Source organism: Crinia signifera, chromosome 3 (genome assembly GCF_055691185.1).
Source record: "Crinia signifera chromosome 3, ASM5569118v1, whole genome shotgun sequence".
NCBI lineage: Eukaryota > Metazoa > Chordata > Amphibia > Anura > Myobatrachidae > Crinia > Crinia signifera.
The window spans coordinates 223995985-224023354 of record NC_139219.1 but is presented as its reverse complement, the minus strand read 5'-3'; the positions used below and the strand labels follow the sequence as shown (position 1 = coordinate 224023354).

At 40.8% G+C, this 27370-nt stretch overlaps 1 protein-coding gene across 7 annotated transcripts in view; it reads right to left on the bottom strand.

Moving 5' to 3' along the window:
* Positions 1-27370, bottom strand: part of LPP (LIM domain containing preferred translocation partner in lipoma) — a 306990-nt gene that overhangs the window by 40758 nt on the left and 238862 nt on the right. For 6 of the 7 annotated variants that reach the window (XM_083177528.1, XM_083177530.1, XM_083177527.1 and 3 more), the window contains 2 exons: positions 12322-12430; positions 6623-6792 (listed from right to left, as the gene is read on the bottom strand). In XM_083177528.1, the coding sequence (XP_083033654.1) occupies positions 6623-6792; positions 12322-12430 (279 nt within the window). Of the gene's footprint in view, positions 1-6622; positions 6793-12321; positions 12433-27370 lie in introns of all 7 variants that reach the window. The other variant, XM_083177533.1, reaches the window with a different exon arrangement.

Sequence of the window (27370 nt, the reverse complement as noted above, 5' to 3'; positions counted from 1 at the left end):
ATCCATCAACAATATTTCTGGGTTCCTGGCACCTCAGCTGTACATTCTTTGAGTTGTCAATGAGCATTTTGAGGCATACTAATTTTGTTGTAAACTACGGATATATTTGCAGGAACATCCTACAGTAGCTCTGTCAATGGAACACAGGACCTGCAGCCCCAGGTCTATCACATCAATCGCCACCCCAGGATCATTGGAGGATGCCAAACATTAAGTACTTAAAGCACAATATCTCATGTGTTATTGGAGCTGCCAGATCTGTGGAAATGCACTTTATTTTGGGTGGAGTCAGTAGAAAAGTATATTAGCGATCACAATAAGTGCCTGTGACTCATTTCCCATCTCCCAGGCAATCCTCCAGAGTAGGGATGGCCATCGACCATTCATGATTAGAAATCATCGATGGTTTTTGGCTGCTGTTAAATAGTTTTGCCATTGATGGGGTAGAACCAGATGGTTTCCCATCATCGATGTCAAGATTAAACGAATAGTTAAATTTTTGCTTTCCCCCCCCCAAGGGGCTGGAACACAGAGCATAGTTCCGCCCGACACCTGCGAAGCCTCACCCCTGTATTTTGAAAGGCCCCCAGGTCAATCAATCAAAGAGAATGGATGACCATCGATATGTAAAAAAAAGATGGTCATCCATTGAATAGTATTACACCATCGACGGTCAGTTGCACTATTGTCCTCGATGGCAAAGACAACGATGGCCATTCCTACTCCAGAGCAGTTTAGTAAGCCTCTGAACACAAACTTGATCATTATATTGCAGAAAAAGAAACTCTAAATGGCAGCAGGAGAAACCCAATAAAGTGGTTCTGATGAAGACATCCCCCTCCCGCAAACCCAGATTGTCACAGCAATGCATGTTCTCTTCTGAAAAAAACAAACAAAAAAAAAAAACGACTTTGTTAAACAGCGTTAACACTCTCCAAAACTGTAGTTGCTTACATTGCTGCATGACGGGGTTATCAATGCTGGTGTTACTAGTGCTTAATAGTTAGGGGGGTGACGAGCAGTCATGTTGTCATAATGTCACGCACCAGGGAAGACATGCCTCCTTTAAAGCACACAAAAACTCACAAGTAAAAAGTTAGTAGCATTACATTAGTAATTACTAGCCAGTGAAATCATGTATTTTACTAAACAGAAGGATGATTGACTCAACAACGCAATCTGTCTGTTTGCCACTCGCCTTTAACCCTTTGCAGTCAATTTTTTTTTTTTGCAATTCAAAAACAGTTTGGTTTAAATTAATTGAAATTGTATTTTATTTTTCTGCATTGAATGTTGCTGTTCTTATTTTAAAGTAGCTCAGTATTGGATCTGCTACGAGCTATAGGGCAGTTGAGCCTGAAAGGGTTAAAATGTAATCTCTAAGGAGCAGGGCCCTTTTCTCTAATGTGCTTTTCCTTCTGTAAACCATCTTTGATACAGTTTTCTGCAATGCTGATACTTATTCCAGTGTCCTCTGCTGATGCAGCTATGGTCATGGACACTGTTCTTGTCCACTATTGTATTCAAATGTAAGTCACAGTTTTAGTTATTAGTTTATGTAACTGGCGCTGCAGATCCTTTGTGGCGTCTCATTAATAAAGGAGGATGATGATGATAATATTAATAATAATAATAACAATAATAATAGACTATAGCAGCACACTAAGCAGGGTCCGACTACTCTCTGTTTAGGAAAAATAAAATTCTATTAAAAAAAGAGAAAAAAAATCTGTACAGTAGTTAAAGAAAGTGCCCCATTCACTTTCTCTTTGACCACTATGAGTGTAAGTATCGTAACACACAATTGGGGCAGATGTATTTAGCCTGGAGAAATGATAAATCAGCAGCCAGTCAGCTCCTAACTCATTTTTTTATGACCATGGTAACATTCATCATGTGAACACTGATGGTATGTCAACAAGATTAGTGTGTCAACAAAATCCCCCTGGTAGTTTGTGTTACCTAGTAGCACATCATGCGCCACTTCCATCTGTTAGTATATTTCTAACCATAGTGACTAATCCTTCCGTTGGTACAGCCTATCTCTAACATTACACTGCCACAGCCTCTCTTTATCCTTTCCCTGTTGTAGCCTAACCCTAACCTCCAGACGCTGCAGTATGTTGTCATTGCTCAATATAGATATGTTAACAATGTTATCTGTATACGAAACAAAAGTTACAATGCTTTCCAGGAAAACACTGTACCATTTGGTATACAGATACAATTGCGGTCGCAAACAGAATATAGGCATGCTCACATAATTTTAATCAGAAGAAGCTGCTTGTGTGTCCTGTTCACTTTGTTTTGCAAAGTTTAAACTAGAAAGTCACAAGGGTTGTTTAATGTGAAAGGACACCAGCTATATGTGGACACATCTGTATGTCTGTTGGCTGCACAAGCAAGGCAGGTCCACGTTGTGTTAGGCACTAACAGTGCAAGTGATTGGGCGAGTGCCACATATAGGAGGGTTTCATTACTACTGTGTTATATAATGTGAATAAAGGGACTACAGTGTGTGATTATTTGAATCAGACAAACGCCCTTGTCCCTATTTAAAATATAGAGAAAGGGGACAGACCAATGCAGTTTCTGCCACATGGTCCCAAATATATCTATTTATGCCTCTGGCTCCAACCCTCAACATACCGGTAGTTAAAATATAATGAGAGAGATGGTTAAAAGCACAAATGCAAAATGGTCTAATTATAAATTAGAAAGTAAATTCGGAAGTAAATCAAAAGGATGGATTAGAATAAATATTTTTTTCATTTTTTCTAATCCATCCACTTTCACCAAATTAATTTGTGTTGTTAAGCACCTCCCTTTTATAATTATTTCATGGAATACATGTTAGAGATCAGTCACGAGCCTCTTTCCTGTGTGTGGATAAAGGTATGGCACTGAAAATCCAATTGAATCTAAATAACTGCATCAAATGTGCTTAATATGAAGAACACAGAGCACATTAGTATACTAATGAATTGTTCCCAAAAATAGGTGCAGGTAAGTTAAACAATACAGTTCATCTGCGGTGGCACCAGCTATTTGCCCGATACAAGAACTACTGTATCACTGCTTTGCAACATAATAAAAAAAGCCCGGTCCTTCACAGCCAAGCAGGGCATCACTTTAACCTTGTACTCATCTTCTCATAATGCTGTCTTTGGAAACAAGACAACTGGCTGGTGTCTGCATTTTTATCTTGTGCAATTCTCATTTTTATGTGCCAGGTACAGTACTTGAAAACTAAAAAGCTAATAGAAAGTCCAAATGAAAGTCATTTAGCGGAAGTTTCCAGTCATTTTCTGATAAAAGCACAGAGACACAGTGGTCAGAATCATATTATTTAAAATGAAGATAGTCAGAGCATCTCTAAGTCTCCCAATACAAACTGAACTGCTTAGCTGACAGTGGTGTCAAACTCATGGCCCTCTGGCTGTTGTGGAACTACATGTCCCAGCATGCCCTGTCACAGTTTTAGCAATCCATTATATAAAATCTGTTGCAGGGCATGCTGGGACGTGTAGTTCCACAACAGCTGGAGGGCCATGGGTTTGACACCACTTGCTTAGCAGATTTGAGTGCTTACTTGAGGATGATGTCAGACAATGCATCACATCTTTCCCTCTCTCACATTCGTCACTTTTTCTGTTTATTTGTTTGCCACGGCATTTATAGGCTGTGTGTACAAACCATATGGGCTACCCACTCCCCCACGTACCAAAGCTCATTCCTTTTGGGGAAGCCTACCGAGGATCTCTACAAACTTCGGTGCGGAGGACCCACCCGCCTTAACCCCTCTGGGGGTTGAGGGAAGAGGGTCTCTCTAAGCTTCGGCGAGGAGGAGCCATCGATCCCTATTTTCCCCTCTTGGACCTTATGTGGCTGAGCAGTATTAGGGGAGTAATGGGGCCCTTCTCCTTCGGGAGAGGGTCCATACGTACATACACCCCCTACGCATGATTTAGGTCACTGCACCGGGTGTTGGGAGCAAATCTCGGGCTCCCTGAGTTTCTTCAAGCTCAAACCAACAAACATTAGTATAAGTTATCTGCATACATTACGACTCAATGAGAAAAATTGCATTCCGTCACATATAGGACATAGGATGAAGAGGCCTACAGATTTCATAGATTTCATACACAATACTAAGATTATTATTAATAATAATATATACCACATATATCATCATGGATTTTGTGCGACAGTTACTGCAATTCAGTGACCATAGGCTAGAGGTAAAATACATATCCAACATATTAACATGTTAAAATGCAGGCCTGTGACTTAAATAGAAACACAATATTTAATGGCAGATAAGTACCACTTGACTCTTCCAGTCTGCCCTAAATGCATGTACACACACACACTCTACAGTTCATTTTTTAATCTACCGTACCAATAGAATTTTGGATTGTCGGAGGCAAATGAAGTACCCAGAAGAAACCCATGCAAGCACAGGGAGAATATACAAACTTTCCACAGCTAGGGTCATGGTGGGAATGTTACCCATGACCTAAGTGCAGTGAGGAAATAATGCTTACTATTACACTAGCCGTACTACCCTTATGTTGCTGGAACCTTTAGGAGTCCCTCTAATATAAGGTTCTATGTTATTGAGGATGTGCTCTAAGAAGCTTACTATTGGTTTTACAAAATAAAATGTTAAGCAAATTATAATTTTTTCACCCATTTCATGATGTGACTAAAATGTTGTTAGCCCTAAAAGTATGTGCCTGTAGATGTACAATGCTTCAGTAGGAAACCCTACTGGTGCAACACGGTCACCGTATATCTCATGCTATCTTCTACATACTCCCATCCCCACTGAAAATAAAATAGATATTGCAACTTAGCTAATATGATGTGTCAGTGTAACCTTAGCAAGGCTTCAATTAAGTACTACACAAAGCGATCGATAGAAGAGTCAGATGTGATGGGATTGAAACTATTAAGAGTTTACTTTAAGAAAAGAGGATAGTGGTGGCCTTCACTTCAGGTGATGATGCCCAATCATCATGAGCCTTCTAATTATCTGGATGGGAAGTTCAGGGGAGTACAATACAATGTACTAATCAAATTGTCTAGGAAGAGGAGTAACCATTAGACCACAGGTTCTCATACTCGGTCCTCATGACCCCACACAGTGCATGTTTTGCAGGGTTCCTACAAGTGAAATTATTAACTCCACCATTGTTTTATACAATGTGTCAATGAGTAATGAATGCATTTTGCACCTGCCAGGTGACCTGGAAAATGTTAAATGGGTGGGGTTCTGAGGACCGAATTGGAGTACCCCAGCATTAGACCATTGTGAGCCCAGCCAGAAGCAGTGTATGCAGCAAAACAGGTATACAGATGTGCCTCCATTCACCTAGCCTCAGTGTAGCATCAGGGAATGGCAGAACTCAGTGTAGCATCTTCTGTGCATTCAATTGCAATGCTTCAGAAGACTGCACTGACTCATTTTATATGCAACACTTGTAAATCTGCGATTGACAGTTAGAATCTGTATACGAAGCACAAACAGAACTTGGCACAATTAAAGCCACGGATGCTGCATTGTAGCACATTGCAGATTGTGATCTAGTACCACACAGACATACAAGTGTTGCATATCATTTTAAATCAGTGCGGTTTTGTGAAGCAATTTTGTTGTAATATAATTAAGATGCACAAAAAGGAGGCTTTGCGCAAACAGTCTTGTACAGGTCCAGAAGCACAGAGAAGACTTGATGGCGAGACTGCAGCAATAGTGTATGAGGACACACCTGCTGTCTCTTGTTTTTAGATTAAATATTTCAATTTAAACCAAATAATAATAGAACATATAAACAATTTGTTGATGTTCTGCTTAATGTAGCTTGGTAATTAAGATTTATTTAGCTGTATGATGTATGCGTAGATGGCAATTCTTTGAAAATAGTCTACTAATGGATATTTCTTTGGATTTAAATGAAATGCTGACATGATCTAGACGTTGGTTGCTACACAGAATTAATAATGCAGAATTTAATCTTTTATGGTGTTCCCACGGCACAAGCCTATTGCGTGGAGTTGCCAGGAATTTACTTGAACTAATGAAATAACTAAGTAAGAACCCTAAAATAATGTGGTGCTGTCACAGCGGAGGAGCTCTGAAGGTCATCCAAAGCAAGCAGAAAATGGAGAAATGCAGCTCTGCAATAACCACTGGCAAACAGGGCTTAAATTGGTCATACAGAGGTGGGGGAACTCATTTCGCTATGCCACCTAATTACCCCCCTCCCCTCCCCTAGTAGGCAGAGACAGGGCCAGTGGTAGGGTTTTCGGCATCCCCCTGCAAACTAGAATGCTTTTCTGTGAGAATTACTGTGCAGGGAGTGGAGGTTAAACTGTTCCACTTCACCATTAGAGGTGGTGGAACTCAGTTCCACCTGTTCCCCCTCACTTTAATCCCTGCTGGCAACCTAGGAAGGCAGGAAAAACATATTTGTTCTTTAGAATCCATGTAATTCCTAGCTGAAAATACCTGTGAGAGCCCTTCCGACATCAAATCGACCATTTTCTGGTTGGGAATATGTAGAGCTACTAATTGCCAATTATTAAATAAAGCAGAAAGTCAGAAATAAATACTTACTATGTAGCAGGGTTCACAGAAAGCCTTCTTCTCTACAGCATAGAAAGGCTGCCCACGCAGTTTGCTGTTGCAGGTCATACAGGTGAAACACTCCACATGAAACACTTGGTCCATGGCTGTGCATCCAGTACCCTCCCCCACGACATTTTCACCACAGCGAGAACAGCGACCTGAAGGTAAGAGAGCTTTGGTCTGAAGTGAACTTTAACATAATAAAATCATATTGATATCACAACAAGACGCCCCAAATTTATCATCTGATATTTAAGTTACCTGGTTATCCAAGTTTACTAAAAGTATGGCAGTTATGAAAAGATTGCCCAAGGGCATCCTCACACGTCTCCATGTAAACATGGCATTTGCCAGTTAAATAAGCTATACTGACCTATAAGGATCACTAATCCTAAAAGACAAGATGCCTTATAACATATGTACTTATGTCATTCAAAAATCTAAAAAGGAACGAGAATATACAAAAAAAAGGTGTTGGGTGTTTAAGATTGTGGTGTTTTTATAGCATTCAAGATTCTTTAACAGAGACAGAGGAAAACATGTCAGAAAATAAGTCTGCTCTTACACCAACTGCAGACATAAGACAAACTTAAATTCAATTTCTCCCCCTGCTTACGTCAATAATGTCAGAACTGCATGCAGCAAATTAAGCTTTATCTTTAAAGGCTTGCTAACAGTTCTTACTCAATCAAGTGCCTGTTATTTCATTACCAAGTAATTGCATAATAGAGTTGGCATCTAATCACTGGAGATATACAATGTAACAACAAGATCATGTTTGTTACTTTCCATATGCATAGGTGGGTATTCAATGCCGGTCGTAATGCTGGTTTTGTTGAGATCCTGTTCTTTTCCGGCAGAAAGTAGTTGTATTGCTTTCGCCAAATTCATTGTTCTGGTTTTCTGACTGGCGAATCTATCTCGCCAGTTTTTTTTTTTATTTAGTTTCTCTCGACGCTCGAAATGTGTGTTTCAACTTTTTACCATATATTCAAGTTTAGAAAAATGGCATTAACCTATTCAATCTGAAGTTGTTGAGTTGATTTAGACAGTTTTTAATCATGATTACGACAATTTGAACTATTTTTTCTGTCGGGAGCAGTCTTTGTATATCAACATTTTGTATACTCTGACCTCTCCTGGTCCCGGTACTGTTTTTAGTACCAGTTCTGGTCTCCCCACAGCTCTGCAGTTAGACATAATGGCACCAAACCATAGCGAGCAGGGATTTATATAGAAACTGTTGAGGTGGGAACCAGAGTTAGGGATGACTAGTTTACATAACATTGGTCCAAACTCAACAGGAGGCATTATGAGTCTCTCTGCCAATCCAGGCAATATTGCTAACGCAAACCCAGCTGTTCCAGTGATCGTACTGTGATCTGACCTATCTACCAGCAGCAGTCAGGGTGCTTTCTTCCATCCCTGGCACCCGCCAAAGTACTAGAGCGGGACATTGAGGGTACCTTGCCGGTGGCAGCAATTCGGACTGTTTCCCTTCATACTGAATTTGCCTGTGGCAGCATATCGGACATTGCCCCGTCCCATCCAATGACCGCGTTGCGGAGGACGGTCACATTGTTCTGAAAGCCGGCTGCTGCTCCAGCCACACTCTGCCTGTACTACGAGTGTGACATACGGCAATACGGGCTAAACAGCACAAACAGCAGGAGGGGACCAATCCCGCAGCTGGAAGTCTGGAGATTCTTATCCAATAACACTGCACTAACATCGGGACCCGGGAAGCTCCGGGGCTGCTGCCTCCTGCATTTTTTGCTTAAAAATTGCAAAAGTCCCTTGGACATAAGGTTATTTCTACTACAGTGCGACACTTGATTAAAATATATATACAGCATTTGTTTGTGCTATCTGGAAATTTTAACTGACTCTGAGTTGTACCAGGCAGTTATAACATCTCTGGTGAACTGGAAATATAAAGTATCCAATTACTGATACAACCATTGCTACAATTGGTGTGTTCAATACACACTATCCAATTATCATCAGTGTGGTACAAAGAGAAATTTGAGACCTGGATACCACTACCTGGTGCTATTAGTGGACATTTGATTATATGAGGTGCAACTTCTGCATTGCCTAGGCACCAGAAACTCAATATAAATTGAGATTGTATTGTCCCTATGGTATCATATTATATTATTTTATGTATTTTTAATGTTTTTGATTGTGATCATTAATTTGCAGTATATGTAAATAAAACTGTTATTTTAGCATTAATTAGTGTTGCTAGTGCGCGCTCTTAAATATCTTGTTGATATTCTGTAAAGTTGTCTGTTCTTTGGGGCTGACAGAGGTCCCCAATTGAGAGCAGCAAGCAACCTTTTTTGAACTATACATATTTGAAATATATCAACTAGGTGTGTTGTGCGCCCGATTTTTTGGTTCTCTTTTGCGCCTGGGAGCCGTGTGTTTAAAGTCATCATACGGATACCAGGGAGGCATACGGAGTGGGTTGACAGAGGTACCAAATCTCTATTGTATTATTAACTTGACTATGGAGTTAAGAATTGACAGGCGAGCAATACTAAACCAAGTCAACTGAACAATTTGTCAGTTTACGACCAGGATTGAATACCCCTGAAGTTGTTTAGCTTAAATGAAAATGAAAGGGGCCTGCTACTCATAGGAGCGTGAGTTGGGCCATGCGAGTTGTTCTCATGGTCTATATTACACTCTGAATAACATTTACAATTAAATTTCAAATTGATTTTTAAGATTAAAATTAGTGATTTTTTTTTTTGTGTGCACACCCCTTATGTGAAAAGGTAGTGAAGCTATATATTTTACTGTATATAATTTGGACAAACAAAGTGGTTTCAGGTCAATTTTGCTAAAAAGCTCAATAACAAGTTGAATGATGACAGGTACAGTGGAATTGTACTGAGACAGACATTTTTTTGGTTTAATTTGATAAAAAATGGTTGCTTGCTATCATTTTTGACCTTTAATAAAAAAGTGCATATATCATTTGAAACCTCCAGTACTTTCCTTATGGCCACTAGCAGCCTTCTATATTCTCCTGCTATCAAAGTTGTCACATTTCGGGATCCGGTATGGTTTCCCAACTTTTTCAAGCAATTATAAACAGGTCACAGTTTGTAGAAAGGTCTGGTAACCTCACTGCAAATGACTAATTGGATTGTGCATTTCTCAGGTGTGCGAATTTGTGAGATACTGTATATCACAGTTTCACAAAACAAACTTGCTTTGGCAAACCTGCACTTAAGGATCAAGTAGTGAACTAGAGTAAGGTTATTATCACGCCATTCACAGCCAAGCAATAATTAGGTATCATATGCAGAGAGTAAATGGTTTCATCAGTGATTTTGGTAAGACGGTAGGTAATAATTTGAGGAAGATTAAGAGTGCATTATGGAACAATGGGAGTAAGAGACATCACGTTCCATTTTGTAGGCGGATGCAGAACACAGTACAACACAGGGTACAGTGACAAACAGATATATCAGATATTATAAGATAGGAATTTAAACATTGTTTTTTAAAGCTCAAACATAGGTTAAAAAGGTAAGCCTTGAGGACAATTACCTCACTTAACCCAAGATACTTGCACTAAATTATCTGTAAATATTTCTCCTCGACTTCCCGTAAAGCCTAGAAGCCTGCTAGCATGTTTAATTAAATCCCTCTATTCAAAGCCTATTTGCTCCAAAACATCTTTTAATATGCTGGGATCCAGCTTTCCATATTCTGACTAATATAGTTATTAGCTGACAGCAATGTGGATGCAGCAATTACCATGCTACATGCACCCTGGGCTGGGAATATTTCATGCAAATCACAAGCACTGTTGCTGCTGATTTGCCCTTTTCCAATTATTTGATCAATGGGCCATAATAATAGTGGATAAGCTGTCGGCTCAATACTAAATGAAATGGATGAATGGGAGATAAGAATGTGAAGACTATAAATTGGCAAAGACACAGACAGTGTTAAAAAGAAAATAAAAGGTTTTGATACATAAAGCTGGAGGAAATGATTAGCATTACAAGTGATAGAACAATTTGCTTTAATGACAGAAAGGATGTAAGTTCATGATGGTGCTTGGGGGAAACTAACCTTGTTTTTTCATATCTATTGCATTAGTGGCAACTAAATATTATTACACTTATTGTAGTAAAATCTAGGCACTTGCAGATTTACATGTTGAAAACCAACTCATCAGTAATTTAAGCCTACGATGCAAAATAATTTTGTAAAGGGTAGCTACCTTGAAAAAGACGCTCTATGTGTCATAACTTATCGGAGGAGTGACTTTTTGAGGGACACATACCTGCACACCCTCTACGTTGGCTACGGGATGCAGTTAAGATCCCGGCGGTCGGGATCCCGGCGTTCAGAATCCCGACGCCGGAATCCCGACCGCCGAAATGCTGACACTTTCTCCCTCCTGGGGTGTCCACGACACCCCTGGAGGGAGAATAAATTAGTGTGCCGAGCGTAGCGAGGCACCGAGCCCGCAAGGGGGGGGGGCGATCCACGTCCCCCCCTTGTCGGCATTTCGGCTGTCGGAATTCCGGCGTCGGGATTCTGAACGCCGGGATCCCGACCGCCGGGATTCAATACTGAATCCGTTGGCTACACTGGAGGAACACCCGGGTTTCATTCAGTGTATTTTCAGTTTCTATCTGCATCCAACGCTATTTGCTACGAGGTCACACTATGTTTTTATATATTGGATGATCTGCACCATCAGAAGCGCATGGTGAAAATCAGGTACAAAGATACCTTTTTGTGTTTATGACCCACTTAAGTGCATGTAAGCATTTATATGCTATATTCCATGCATTTGCAGTGAAATCTTTTGGGTTTGATCCATTTCTTTGTTTCCATTATCCCGCTCGTTCCCATAAAAAACATTCTGGGTTCAGACATTTTGTGGACTTTCTTGCTTTACATACATCTACAGTATGAGTGTTATTGACACCTTCACATGTTGTGCTTTGTTTTATGTTCACCTTATATATGAGGATTGGACATCTCAGAAGAGTCTTAAACAGTGAGTGGACATCCTCACACTTTGAGTTATTGCATCAGTTGTGAAACAATGTTAGCAAACATCCACCTATATACTTTGTGTAGTATTGTTGCTTCCAGTATTTTTATGTAATGCCACCCATACATGGTACAATTAACAGGTGCGATGTATGCTCCCATGCACATCACACTGCACAGCACAAAGAGTATATGCTGCATGTACTTTTTGAACTAGATTGCATGTGCTCAAGGACCGTACGTTCTGAACTAGATGCGATGCAATGTGCAATGCAATCTAGTTCAAAACGCAGTTAATTGCTCCGTGTATGTGCGGCATAATCCAATAAAACGCACATTTTCAGTGAAACAGATACTTGAATCGGTTTGGTCAGACTGAACATGGCACACTGATCGGGACCGTTTGGAGCAATGGAGACCTGAGTATAAAATGACATATCTGTATCTCAGTTTACAGTACCACATGATATACTGCAACCACTTACTGAACTCTGATAATGCATGGAGAGTCACTAATGCCACATTCTATTTTAAATGTAAATACTATGGAGATGTATTGTTCTTTTCTGTGTAGATTTAACATGCCACCCAATGCATAAACCTCGTATATACCACATCCTATAGAAACTCTTCTGATTCAAGTTTTAACTTACCAAAGTACTCTTCAGATGGAGGGTTCTCCATGTCGTACAACATCTTCTTGGTCAGTCGTTCCAGTTCATCCTCAGGCCTTAGAACAGGGCCCCCTGCAGAGTAGGTTGCCTACAAATAGAGAAATTCAAAATAGTTTATGTAAGCTAGAAAGTTTGGATCCATCAATTGAGGTCCAATGAAGGGCCACTCAGAATGTGAATCTAATATACAGTACAATAATGACATGTGTGTGAACGCAAGCTGAACATTCCAAATTTATATCAACTACAACCTAAAAGACAAATGCACTAGAATATCCTAGTAAAGAGGCCATACTAGTATGCTGGATGTAGGAGAATGGTGAGACATGCCTCTCTAAGTCATGGAAGCACAGAGAAAAATGTAAGCAGAATAATACAATAACTTGCATAGTAATGAGTGACAGTGCCACTTAGATGTATAAAACAGCACATAGAATTTAAAGATTACATATACGTATTGCTGGAATATACACACAGAGCAGCAATTTTCCAAGATCAGGTTAAATATTTATTCAACGGATTCTGAAACCGGATCTAACAAAGTAAATTAATTTCAGTTTAGTCACACTAATTACAACTTATTTCAGAGCTGGGGCTGCATATAGGTACTACTTTTTTTTTACCTGGTCTGAAATTTTGCCTCTCAGAGTTCACATTATTTCAGTGAGCCTTCTAAAGTGGAGTTAAGGGGATCCATGTGTGGCCCATGTCATGCATTAATATCCATGTGAATAAAGCAATGAATCAAAGGACATTTAAACCCAGTAGTCTATCCTTCAAAATTATTTAGCGCTCCATAAAAAGTACTATGCAATTATGTGTAGAATTATTCCTAAATAATCAGACCTAACAAAAACAAAGCACATTTATGTCTATTTTATTGAGATCTCAGACTTAACACCATTGTTAAGGCAATTAAAACAAAATCTTGTGTTCTATGCAGTACGAAACCTCGGCTTTCATTCCTCTGCTTGTGCCTGTAGCAGATTGTAAGGAACACTTACTTGCTTTGTAATGAGATTCACAGAAAACATTGTAAGTGAGGCAAAAAGAACACAATGTTCAGAGCTGCCAGTCATAGTTAAATAATTAGTTACTATTACGTGAAACTGCTCATGATGCTCCACGAAAGAAAGAATTGCTCTCATTATACAAGCAACACAAATTATTAATCTGTACAATGACAACATTGCCAAAAATGACTACCTATAATCCATATCACAATGTTGAGACAACAGAAAAAAATATAAATATATAGAAGGCTAATAAAAACAATCATTAATTAGGACATGTGCATGAAAATGAGCATCCACAGTGCTACTCTCACCCCCAACCTGTCTCTTCTCATTTTACCTTTTTGCTAATCATTTTAAAAGAAAAGAACACTTAGGAGGGTTAATGCACAGTTAGAAAAAATGTAAAACTGACCTTTCTAAATCAACATATGTACCCATGGTAACAAGGGGTGGACTACACTGAATGCTTTCAAAGTTTCAGAGGCTGTGAAGAGGTATTAAGGTCCTTAATAACTTATCTAATAGCAACTGAGGCCTGAGTGTATAAAGAGTGTAGAACTTCTCTAATGGCATCTGCATTTTAATCTACAGTATCAATTTTGACCGTTTCCCCTCCATCGCTACTGTTAACAGTCTAATCTGTTAAACCTAACTTCCCCTTCTTGTTTATGGGGTGAATCAAATTATTAGCGTGCCACCAGTCAGCAGATGGCACCCAGCAGAGCTATTCGAGTGCGGCTCCGTATGGGTGCGATTGGCTGTCCGTGCAGGCATTTCAGTTGGCATGCCCGCCCCCGCCTGGGGGTGGTGAGCAGAAATGTGGGTACTTATGTAATATCTGGGCTCCCGTTTTTCTTATGAGGCTGCGCTCGCCACGATTCGGGCACGGTGGCTCGCTGCGCTCGCCACACTATATAAAATCAACTCCATGCGTAGTTGGATAGTAGGGGTATAAAAAAATGGGGTGCATTTAACATGGGAGCCCAGATAATACATAAGTACCGAAATGTGTGCTAAAATGGGACCCTTTGGGTTGCGCCATTTTAATTTAGTCAGATGTAGCTGCTTTATATGGCTAAATTCGACCATCATGAGAGCGACCAGCACATTATCCACCATCAATTGAATATCGTCCTTGCGATCTCCCATCACTTTCGATGAGCGTTCGGAAGACCAAACAGACTGATTTCCCCACTAAGATGTTGTAGCTGATGCAATGGGATTTTGGTGGGGGAGGGGTAGTTATATTTCCTACTACATGTGTGCAGGTTATATAGCTATACTCAGACTAGCTCCCAGGAAGTAAGATTTATAGTTCTATCATTACAGGACAGGGGTAATAATTACATTAATAATAAATATTTATACAAGTATGTCCTCACTAACCTGATCGCTTTTGTGCTATATGGCTTGAGATGAATGGTGAACCATAGATGACATGCCACATTATATATAACTAAAGTCATGTTTTGTATCTTTTCCCATCACATCTGCAGTTGTAGTATACTGGGGACTTGGGGTTTGCACTCTTCCCACAATCACAGCAGTGTATATCTGCACATCGCTCTGCGTGGTGGGATACAGGACCATGCTTGCTTTCTTTTGACTTTTTCAAAACGTCTTTTTTGCACCGCCAAAGCATGCAGTCTCACTAGTGGGGTACAGGGTACAAACAGGGTCGACGCAAGCCTGATATTTCTTTTTAGCAAATATAAATTTAGCATCCCTCAGGGTGGATATTGTGGATTGAGCTACAACATGGGTGTGGCATCACTTGGTCACAGAATATTGGCAAAGTGTGGGCTGTGTTATTATGACATGTCAAACTATAATATATGAACCAATATAAATACAGGAATATACAGTAGGAGCGAAAATGGATGTGAATTCACACACAGGAAACTGTAATATATGCTAAACATAGAGAAAGCCATATATATTCTACACACACACTAACACACACACACACACACACACACAAGGAAACCTTTTCCTGACCTTTATAAATGCTACCTTTCTTTCTGCCTGTCCTCATCTGTCTCACCTCCTTAATCTCTCCCTCTTATCAGGCACTGTCCTCCTCTGCCTTCAAACATGCTTTTGTCTGCCCTATTCTTGGAAAACTCAACCTTGGTCCAAACCCCCTCTACTACTACTACTACCGACCCATTTCTTTCCTCCCTTTTTTCTCCAAACACCTTGCTGCCTTTCTTTCTTCCACCTCCCTACTTGTGCCATTCCAATCTGGCTTCCGTACTCCCCACTCTACTGAAACTGTCCTCACAAAGGTCTGCAACAACCTTCAGTCTGCAAAATCTAAGGGCCACTACTGTTTGCTTATTTGTCTCTAACTCTCTGCTGCTTTTGAAACTGTGGACCACCCTGTTCATCTGCACATGCTTCACTCCCTTACTCTTGAGTAACACTGCTCTCTCCTGACTGTCCCCTACCTCTCTGACCATTCCTTCTCTGTCTCCTCTCATTACTTCCACTTACTGTAGCACCCGCCCCCTCCCTCAAGGCTCTGGTTTTTGGTCCTTTCATTTAGGTGAACTTATTAGCTCTTTTGGACTTCCAATATCATCTCTATACTGATGATTCTTAAATCTACCATTCCTCCACTAACCTTTCACACGCTCCCAAACTGCCTCTCTCCTATATGTTCTTGGATTTCCCAGGGATTTCTTAAACTTAGGGGGATATTGATGCTCGCCGGGCCCTATTCAATGCTGTCTTCCCCGACAGCATTGAGCAGGGTTTCTCGGCAGAACGAGCCCGACATCATTAGCTGTTGGGCTCGTTCTGCCGAGAACGTCCGGGAAGTGACGAGCTGCAGCTCGCCTCTTCGCGGCCGCAACTCGCGGCCATGCACCCTTTTCGCTCCCCGGCAGGCGGGACATTGAATCCCGCCTGCATGTTCTCGGTCGAGCTGACCGAGAACCGGACTGGGTCACGGCGGTCGAGCAAGCTTGACTGCCGTGACCCTCAGATTGAATACCCCCCCCTAAGACATGTTAAGTTAATTTAAGACAGGTCAAAGTGCATACACACTTGACGAAGCAGGGAGCTGTGGGGGCGGGAATGCTGCATTCAGCAGCATGGCTCTTGATAGCAAGATCTTCTGTAGGCCCTGCTGCAGCAACAATCAGAAGACATCACTGACCAGCACAGGAGAGCACATTTAGCTTGCACACATTTGACTAGTTGAACAATTTGTTGTTCCAATCCCTTGGAAATGAGCATAGTTCAAAGTTTCATCTAGTGTGTGTACCCAGCTGAAGTCACATTTCTCAGAGAGCTGAATAGGACTATTTGCCATGATTTTACGTTATGTCACGTAAACACATATACAATATATCAAGTCAACAGGCTGCAGATAACCAGGCTCTGTCATGCGTATATACAGAAGGGGATGAGATCTGAGAAGAAACATGGCAGCTTTTATATTGCAACTGGACATGTTATTCTGTACAAATAGCAGGTCCCCCTATTTAGTCCTGCATTGTCTATTGCAACAGTCTGTCAACTGTCAGAGCAGTCACTCATTGCATAATCAATTCACATTTCCATCACTGACACAACTATCCTTTATACTATGTGTACATTAACAGATTACAAATACTAGTGTAAATGATGCATTATTTGCCAGGTCACTAGCCAGTGTGACCAGCCCTGTGCCTTCCATCCTGTAATAAAGTTATAAGAGACTTAATTCTGCAAAATGCAATTCTAGTCTGGCATGGATCAGCAGAAAGGGAACATGAAGATGGTACCTTTGGAACGTTAAAGCAATGTCCTTATGTCTACAGATAAGTATTATTGCCATTCAATTTCACTATCATCTAGTGCGACCACACCCTATTGATGAGCCGAACACGATGTTAGTCTATGTTAGAGAAAAGTAGTTAAATCCTATTTTCTTTTTTATTTCATTTATACACCACCTAAATAAATACCGCTGCTTCTGAATCTCATCACTTTGCACCCCACTGGATTTACGATACAGTGACAGAAAGTAAGTGACTGAGTTTTGGCAGGGTAATTCCATAAATAGTCCAGATGCTTCATACAAGACAGAGGTGCAGGAATACTGAAAATAGCTGCTAAAATGAGTCATTTCATCTTTGTTTTACTACATCTGCTGCAGTGCTAATTTATTGGTCCAGACCCATTAAGAGTATAAGCTTTTTATGTTTAGAACAGACAAGATGATGACTAGATGTGCTTCCGGAGAATAAGACACTATCTCCTTATATCAAGGATTTCACAGGGAATCGCATTTTGGGTCAATATAAGCAAAACTCACTTTATCATTTTGTTTGCTGGCATAAAATCCAGTTTTGGATTCCTTATCACTACCAAAAGAAAGTACTGTAGAAAAAACTACAGCTTGAGGTGGGAATTAGAAAAGACTAGTAAAAGATAACTTTGTCCTAGGTTTAAATTTGTGTAGGATAATGTATATACAAATTAAGGGCCAAATGGGATGTTTAAGCCCACTTGCTTCTATCTTTATTATGTACAAACTACATATGCTTGATGGGATTAGCTAGTCCGTTTAAGAAAGAAATGTTGAATGTTATTTCTATGCACAATCTATTGCAAAGATTGATGCAAACTTGGTAATCACGTTTCTTATAAATAGCTGCTTTATATGGCTAAATTCGACCATCATGAGAGCGACCAGCACATTATCCACCATCAATTGAATATCGTCCTTGCGATCTCCCATCACTTTCGATGAGCGTTCGGAAGACCAAACAGACTGATTTCCCCACTAAGATGTTGTAGCTGATGCAATGGGATTTTGGTGGGGGAGGGGTAGTTATATTTCCTACTACATGTGTGCAGGTTATATAGCTATACTCAGACTAGCTCCCAGGAAGTAAGATTTATAGTTCTATCATTACAGGACAGGGGTAATAATTACATTAATAATAAATATTTATACAAGTATGTCCTCACTAACCTGATCGCTTTTGTGCTATATGGCTTGAGATGAATGGTGAACCATAGATGACATGCCACATTATATATAACTAAAGTCATGTTTTGTATCTTTTCCCATCACATCTGCAGTTGTAGTATACTGGGGACTTGGGGTTTGCACTCTTCCCACAATCACAGCAGTGTATATCTGCACATCGCTCTGCGTGGTGGGATACAGGACCATGCTTGCTTTCTTTTGACTTTTTCAAAACGTCTTTTTTGCACCGCCAAAGCATGCAGTCTCACTAGTGGGGTACAGGGTACAAACAGGGTCGACGCAAGCCTGATATTTCTTTTTAGCAAATATAAATTTAGCATCCCTCAGGGTGGATATTGTGGATTGAGCTACAACATGGGTGTGGCATCACTTGGTCACAGAATATTGGCAAAGTGTGGGCTGTGTTATTATGACATGTCAAACTATAATATATGAACCAATATAAATACAGGAATATACAGTAGGAGCGAAAATGGATGTGAATTCACACACAGGAAACTGTAATATATGCTAAACATAGAGAAAGCCATATATATTCTACACACACACTAACACACACACACACACACACAAGGAAACCTTTTCCTGACCTTTATAAATGCTACCTTTCTTTCTGCCTGTCCTCATCTGTCTCACCTCCTTAATCTCTCCCTCTTATCAGGCACTGTCCTCCTCTGCCTTCAAACATGCTTTTGTCTGCCCTATTCTTGGAAAACTCAACCTTGGTCCAAACCCCCTCTACTACTACTACTACCGACCCATTTCTTTCCTCCCTTTTTTCTCCAAACACCTTGCTGCCTTTCTTTCTTCCACCTCCCTACTTGTGCCATTCCAATCTGGCTTCCGTACTCCCCACTCTACTGAAACTGTCCTCACAAAGGTCTGCAACAACCTTCAGTCTGCAAAATCTAAGGGCCACTACTGTTTGCTTATTTGTCTCTAACTCTCTGCTGCTTTTGAAACTGTGGACCACCCTGTTCATCTGCACATGCTTCACTCCCTTACTCTTGAGTAACACTGCTCTCTCCTGACTGTCCCCTACCTCTCTGACCATTCCTTCTCTGTCTCCTCTCATTACTTCCACTTACTGTAGCACCCGCCCCCTCCCTCAAGGCTCTGGTTTTTGGTCCTTTCATTTAGGTGAACTTATTAGCTCTTTTGGACTTCCAATATCATCTCTATACTGATGATTCTTAAATCTACCATTCCTCCACTAACCTTTCACACGCTCCCAAACTGCCTCTCTCCTATATGTTCTTGGATTTCCCAGGGATTTCTTAAACTTAGGGGGATATTGATGCTCGCCGGGCCCTATTCAATGCTGTCTTCCCCGACAGCATTGAGCAGGGTTTCTCGGCAGAACGAGCCCGACATCATTAGCTGTTGGGCTCGTTCTGCCGAGAACGTCCGGGAAGTGACGAGCTGCAGCTCGCCTCTTCGCGGCCGCAACTCGCGGCCATGCACCCTTTTCGCTCCCCGGCAGGCGGGACATTGAATCCCGCCTGCATGTTCTCGGTCGAGCTGACCGAGAACCGGACTGGGTCACGGCGGTCGAGCAAGCTTGACTGCCGTGACCCTCAGATTGAATACCCCCCCCTAAGACATGTTAAGTTAATTTAAGACAGGTCAAAGTGCATACACACTTGACGAAGCAGGGAGCTGTGGGGGCGGGAATGCTGCATTCAGCAGCATGGCTCTTGATAGCAAGATCTTCTGTAGGCCCTGCTGCAGCAACAATCAGAAGACATCACTGACCAGCACAGGAGAGCACATTTAGCTTGCACACATTTGACTAGTTGAACAATTTGTTGTTCCAATCCCTTGGAAATGAGCATAGTTCAAAGTTTCATCTAGTGTGTGTACCCAGCTGAAGTCACATTTCTCAGAGAGCTGAATAGGACTATTTGCCATGATTTTACGTTATGTCACGTAAACACATATACAATATATCAAGTCAACAGGCTGCAGATAACCAGGCTCTGTCATGCGTATATACAGAAGGGGATGAGATCTGAGAAGAAACATGGCAGCTTTTATATTGCAACTGGACATGTTATTCTGTACAAATAGCAGGTCCCCCTATTTAGTCCTGCATTGTCTATTGCAACAGTCTGTCAACTGTCAGAGCAGTCACTCATTGCATAATCAATTCACATTTCCATCACTGACACAACTATCCTTTATACTATGTGTACATTAACAGATTACAAATACTAGTGTAAATGATGCATTATTTGCCAGGTCACTAGCCAGTGTGACCAGCCCTGTGCCTTCCATCCTGTAATAAAGTTATAAGAGACTTAATTCTGCAAAATGCAATTCTAGTCTGGCATGGATCAGCAGAAAGGGAACATGAAGATGGTACCTTTGGAACGTTAAAGCAATGTCCTTATGTCTACAGATAAGTATTATTGCCATTCAATTTCACTATCATCTAGTGCGACCACACCCTATTGATGAGCCGAACACGATGTTAGTCTATGTTAGAGAAAAGTAGTTAAATCCTATTTTCTTTTTTATTTCATTTATACACCACCTAAATAAATACCGCTGCTTCTGAATCTCATCACTTTGCACCCCACTGGATTTACGATACAGTGACAGAAAGTAAGTGACTGAGTTTTGGCAGGGTAATTCCATAAATAGTCCAGATGCTTCATACAAGACAGAGGTGCAGGAATACTGAAAATAGCTGCTAAAATGAGTCATTTCATCTTTGTTTTACTACATCTGCTGCAGTGCTAATTTATTGGTCCAGACCCATTAAGAGTATAAGCTTTTTATGTTTAGAACAGACAAGATGATGACTAGATGTGCTTCCGGAGAATAAGACACTATCTCCTTATATCAAGGATTTCACAGGGAATCGCATTTTGGGTCAATATAAGCAAAACTCACTTTATCATTTTGTTTGCTGGCATAAAATCCAGTTTTGGATTCCTTATCACTACCAAAAGAAAGTACTGTAGAAAAAACTACAGCTTGAGGTGGGAATTAGAAAAGACTAGTAAAAGATAACTTTGTCCTAGGTTTAAATTTGTGTAGGATAATGTATATACAAATTAAGGGCCAAATGGGATGTTTAAGCCCACTTGCTTCTATCTTTATTATGTACAAACTACATATGCTTGATGGGATTAGCTAGTCCGTTTAAGAAAGAAATGTTGAATGTTATTTCTATGCACAATCTATTGCAAAGATTGATGCAAACTTGGTAATCACGTTTCTTATAAATAAAATAGTAATCATGTTCATGTGTACAGAATATTGGGTCCGATTGAGGTACGGCTTGATTTCAAATGGTGTGTTCACACAGTGCAATTTGGGTGCTCAACCATTTTGGCTCAATATCTCACAGCAATATATTGCTCAGCAACCATATTGCTCAGTGTACAGTTTTTATCAGCAACCAGTGATTTTGGCTGAAAATTGCAAGCAATTCTGTGTTTACTTTTTTTTTTCTAACCTCATTTCTATATATACTGGTGCGCAATGTATTATGCACCAGTGACCATTGATTTTTAACCATAATCTAAGCAGCATGCTCCTGTGACCAGCTACCATTAACCCCTTGAGTGGTAGGTTTTGCTGGGGCAGGACAAACCTACCAGGGCAGGTTTGTCCTGGCCCAGCAAAACCCACCACATTTGGAAACCCCCCTCCCTCACCTCTGCACCGGCATTCGTACGCCGGAGCTTCCCTGCCACCGCTGTCCCAGTTACCTTAGCCGCCGGCCTGTCACATCCAGCAGTGACGTCGGCGGCAGGCTGGGGGATGTTTGCAGCGGCTCGGGAGGACTCGGGTGCCTGAGCGCTCGTGAGTCTCCCCGAGCCGCTCCAAACATCCACGAGCCTGCCACCGACGTCATTGCTACTAACAGTATGGTGGCAGGAGGCTGGGGGAGTGGGGTTAGAAGAGCTCTGGCATGCATTCGCCGAAACACAGGTGATGGGAAGGTTGGGAGAATGACTGGGGGGGGGGCTCTGGAGGTGCTACGCCAGTGGTGCACACCTGGACACCACTGGCGCGCACCTATTTCATATTTGTGGTATGCCCGGGCATAACACTCAAGGGGTTAGAGGCCGAATGCGTGAGAACGCTCCTAGCTTTTTTATTGCCCACAACACACAAAAGACACAGGCCTTATGGTCCCTCAGCAACCACTTAGCCAGCGGTACTGGCTAAAATCACTGTGTGTGTACAGGGCTTAACTGTTAATGTAGGAGGGGACATCTACTACAAGCAAACATTGGAGTGAGGGGATGCGGAAAACTAAGTAAATAGCTTAGTGGGCGCCCAACTAACCTAGTACAGAGTAATATTCCACCTTCGTCCTCGGATGCAGAAACTGATTTCTTATTCACCAAAAGGTGGGTTTGTGATACCCATGGTGGTTTGCAAGCTGCCTGTTGCAGAGGACAATAACTGAGCTCCCTGGACTACTCCCTGACCCTAAAGGGCAGGGATTTGTCCCTTCCCCATCTCACAAATGGCAGCAGACTGTCAATCAAAGAGTATCTTCTCCTGTCCTGCTTTCAACATTGCAGAACCCATTTGCACAGTTGAGACAGGTGCTGAATAAACCCCACTGTAAACTAAAACTAGATAAATTGTGGTACAAAAGGTTATTTTAGTAACCTTACAATCTGTATAATAAAAACCATGATACATTGCTCAAACACTTGTAAGAAAACTTTATAAAAACTCGGAATTGTAGTACATTATATAAAAGTGCATGGAATATAATTTATTTTAAATTGGTTTTCAATAGGATATATCTTGGTGGAAAGCAGCCTCCAGTTTGTTAATGGCTCTGGTTGATCATTGCCTTTAGATGGCCCTACTGGCTGTGTTTAAACCCTTTAATGAAGCGCATGAAGATTGTTTTCTGGTTAGTAGCGTAAAATTACACTGGTTAACCCAGCCACAAATGAAAGTGAGCGTCCGCACAAATTGCAGCAATAAGGCTGGAAATGACGCAGGTAAACTTTGCAAAACTTCAGAAGTCAACTACAAACCGCGAATTACTAATGTCCAACAGGACAATATCATAAGCAAAACATGTATGAAGTACATATTATGTACTTCAATTTTACCATGTCTTTTTTGTTAACCTTTAAATTCTGGGAATTTTTATATTTTCCCCTCACCCTGTATAACAGTAATTGTGTGGCTTCACATTCTAATATTCCTCTGACTACACTTTTCACCCTAGCACTGTACTTCGCTTAGCACCTCTGAAACAGGAAAGTGTTCAGTCTTTGCCCATTAGGATTCCTCCTTCCGAACAGCAGCGTAACAGATTGCCAATAAGCTGTTACTAGATGGAGGGAGTCTGGCACAACAGATGTCCTTAAGTGCCCTTTCATCCTTCCTCTTATCCGAGAATTAAACTTTACAGAAGAGGAGACGGGCAGATCCAGCATTATCTAAATGACTGCTTTATATGTTTGAATGATATGAACCTCTACAGAGGCATTATTCCCAAAACCTAAAAACCGCTGCTAAGCATGACTTTAATACACAAGCTGCTCCACATCTTTAAAAACAGCACATAAGCTGTCCTTGTTTCAAATAATGAGCACAATTTTTCTCCCCATCTCTGTTTTGTACTGTAATTGTAATATAAATAAAACGCAGTATTTGCAAACAAAACATACTTGCCCCAAATAGCCAGCTGTGCAGACTATGTTATGGTGTTTTACTTCAGAGGTGTTTAAATGATCGATGAGTACTTTGTGTGAGCCTAAATACAAAATACTGCAAAAGCACATCCTAGTTCTCCCAAACAACACGGTGTGGGAAATTCTGTTCAGTGTGATGTGGTCACAAAGTGTAAGAGATTAATGTGATCAGCTAGTTAGAGCATGATGGATTATTTTCAATCTGGTTATTAATATAACTTCTAACGTGAAATACGTTAGAAGCAGCCATTTTATTATTTTTGTTGATATGTACAGTAAGGCGCCACAATAATTAACAGCATGGGGCAGTGGGGAAAACTAGACATTTTATGAGCCACAGAACAAATATGTCACAGGATTACCTTGCCCATTAGCCCTATTTTTATCCATGAAGACTGGGGACTAATACTGTATATAGTATATGGGTACAGCCTTATGTAACCAATTCCTGTTGTCCTATAGATTGAAAGATTGTTAGCAAGCAAGATGATCACATACCAAACCTTGGGCTCCAGTAAGTCAGAGGAAACAGTCAGGCTATTTGGACGGAGAAACGCATCAAGCCCCCTGAATTGTACACCCTGCATCACCCTTGAACTCTATTCAATTGCTCCTTCACTTCTGGACCCCCAACAAAATTGACCTACGGAACTACACTGCTTGTGGCCGCACTTACGAGGGACCTGAGGCGATCTCAAAAAGTGCTAAGAGCTGGCCGGATGAGTGTGACACCTACTCCCCCTTATTGGAGAGGACGGCAAGAAGTGCAGGTGAGGCTGTCTGCCTCCTGCAAAAGCTCTAATTCCAACAGAGCCGCACCGGTTGTAGCGGACTTACATCTACCATCCCCACAGGCTGTCTGCTCCAGGCGTAGGCTCTAACTCCAACAGAGCCGCGCCGGTTGTAGGGGACTCACATCGATCGTCCCCGCATTACAGCTCATCTCACTTATGCCATCTCACCCCCAGAGTGGAGGATTACTATTGGTATTTATGTGTATGTTTTTATATGTATTATTTTATTAAATAATTGTTGTATCAATTCAGTTCGCTCTCTTAAATTACTTTTTTGTTTTTTGCTGAATTTTTTAAATTCTTGTAGGAGCAGCACTAGAAAATTTTTGTAGCTGTGGTTAATTGTTTTTTTACTAATTAATCTTTATTAATTATTTTTTTATTTGGAAAAAACTAAATTTCTGCTGCGCCTGATATACCTTGTGTATAAATTCCTTCAGTATCTCAGAAGTCTGCTGAAAGACCCCAGAATCAAACCCGAGCACTTGCCTGTCAGTGCCAATTCATGGAAGGCTGAAGCCTATTTTCTTGCAAAGATGCAGCACATTGGGTTCGCTTTACCATGGCTGCCGGCTTTACCGACCCCTGCAATCACCTGCCGTCAGTCCATCTAGGGTGCTCCAATTTCCCAATTGGAGCTGTACTTGCCGTTTCAGATCCGTGGGCACCACCATGTTGCTGCAGGTCAGGTGACCGCTGCCCCAGCTCCTAGCCCAATCAGCAGCCAGCAAATGGGATAAAGGGGACAACTTCTGCACAAGCAAAGCAAGACCCACCACTAAAACACTTCTAGTGTTACTGGTACCAGCCTAGTGTTCAGTCGCAAACCCTCAGCAGTTTTGTTTGTCCACATGATTGCTGCACTGTAGCCAGCGGAACTGCTGTTCTGAGATCACTCTTCTAGCTACCCATATCTTCTACAGAAGTAGCCCTCTGTGTCTACTGGAGGTCACATCGCCTTTCCTTCTCTGCATTGCTATCACTTAGGAGCAGAAACATAATCAAGCCATCCAGCTTTCTTCATGTAGCTTCCACTCCTGCTCCAGACCCAGATTGCAACCCAGGAACACAGACTAATCAAGGACATTGTCATATTATCGTAATTAGTGAAAACTGATGCAAAACGCATGCTTATCAGACCGTGCCTGCATGTCTATTCAGTTGTAGTCTTTTATTTGTCTACTTGCATCAAAGTGCAATTAATAGGCCTTAAAAAAGCATTTTAAATGCTTGCTGCTAATTCTTACAAATAACATTGGTTTTTATGATGCTTAGGCTTTTTATTTAGTATAAAACTTTAAAAACAAGTGCTAATCTTATTCATGAGGGATTGTGAGCTTTATCAGATCTTGTAATGTATTATTCATTTTTAGTATTCTTGCCCAGTTTTATTAAAATACTATTCCTGCATTTTTTGTCTTTCAATGGAGCTGGATTCTGCATTATTTTAACCTGTTCTTTGCGGCAACAACCCCAGCTTTCTCTCCTTACTGCTGCATCAAACATGCCCTTTCTTCCCACGGTTGCAGTAACCTAGACTGTCCCTCACCTGTACCAGAGACAGGATGAACAATCATGCAGGGTTTATTATAATATTTTATTGCGCTATTTCATCATTGCATGTTTTCTCTTCCATGCACTGCTTACTCTCATATTGTATCCAATGTAGTGTGCCCAACGCGGTTGCCTTGCCTGGTGCTCTGAGCAGAATGAATCAATGCATGATTCTGGTGAACTTGCAAATTATTTGTTATGTCTCCTACTGTGTGCCTAAAATGGCCGCCTTACATAGATCCTTCATGGGTATGATGATCAAGTCTTGCAACTGATGACTACAAATGACAGACACCCATTGTATGATCTTCATGGCCTCTGTATTTAATGAAAAGCCATACCTCGTTACCATGTTTATAGGCTCTGTATTGCATTGTGTTCACACTTTCTGATAAGCGCCTTTGGAGAAAGTATGCGATATACATTAAATTACTACTAGTCTCATATACTTAGCAGAGTTTACAATGTAATCCCTACCACACAAAAACCATAGGGTATAGAACCCATTACCCTAGGGCTGAGACACAAATGCTAACTACTGTATGAAACATCTATAAAGTATATAATTTTCAGCATTACCACTGTGTGGGTCTAGCAAAAAAATAAAATAAAAATAAATAAATTGATAAAAGCAATCATAACAAAAATGCATCACAAAATGCATCACAAAAATGGTAGTATATCAGTCTCCATGCACATGACAGGTTATTGAAACGGCACAAAACAGATAAACTAAATTATATTTACAGCAGTAATTCATACACTAATTGTACATACTGTGATAATTGATTTAAGAGTGGATTTCTTGCCTTACAAGTGCATTCCGATGCTATGTCTGAAAATGTATATCCAGACATAATCTTTATTTAATGTAAACTGCAGAACACTCGAAGAGAAAATGATTTTTAAATGTGTAAGCAAATACTTACAACTACAACTTGTATATAAAATTCATTGATATGTTTCTTTGTCTGGATATGCATTTGGATACCA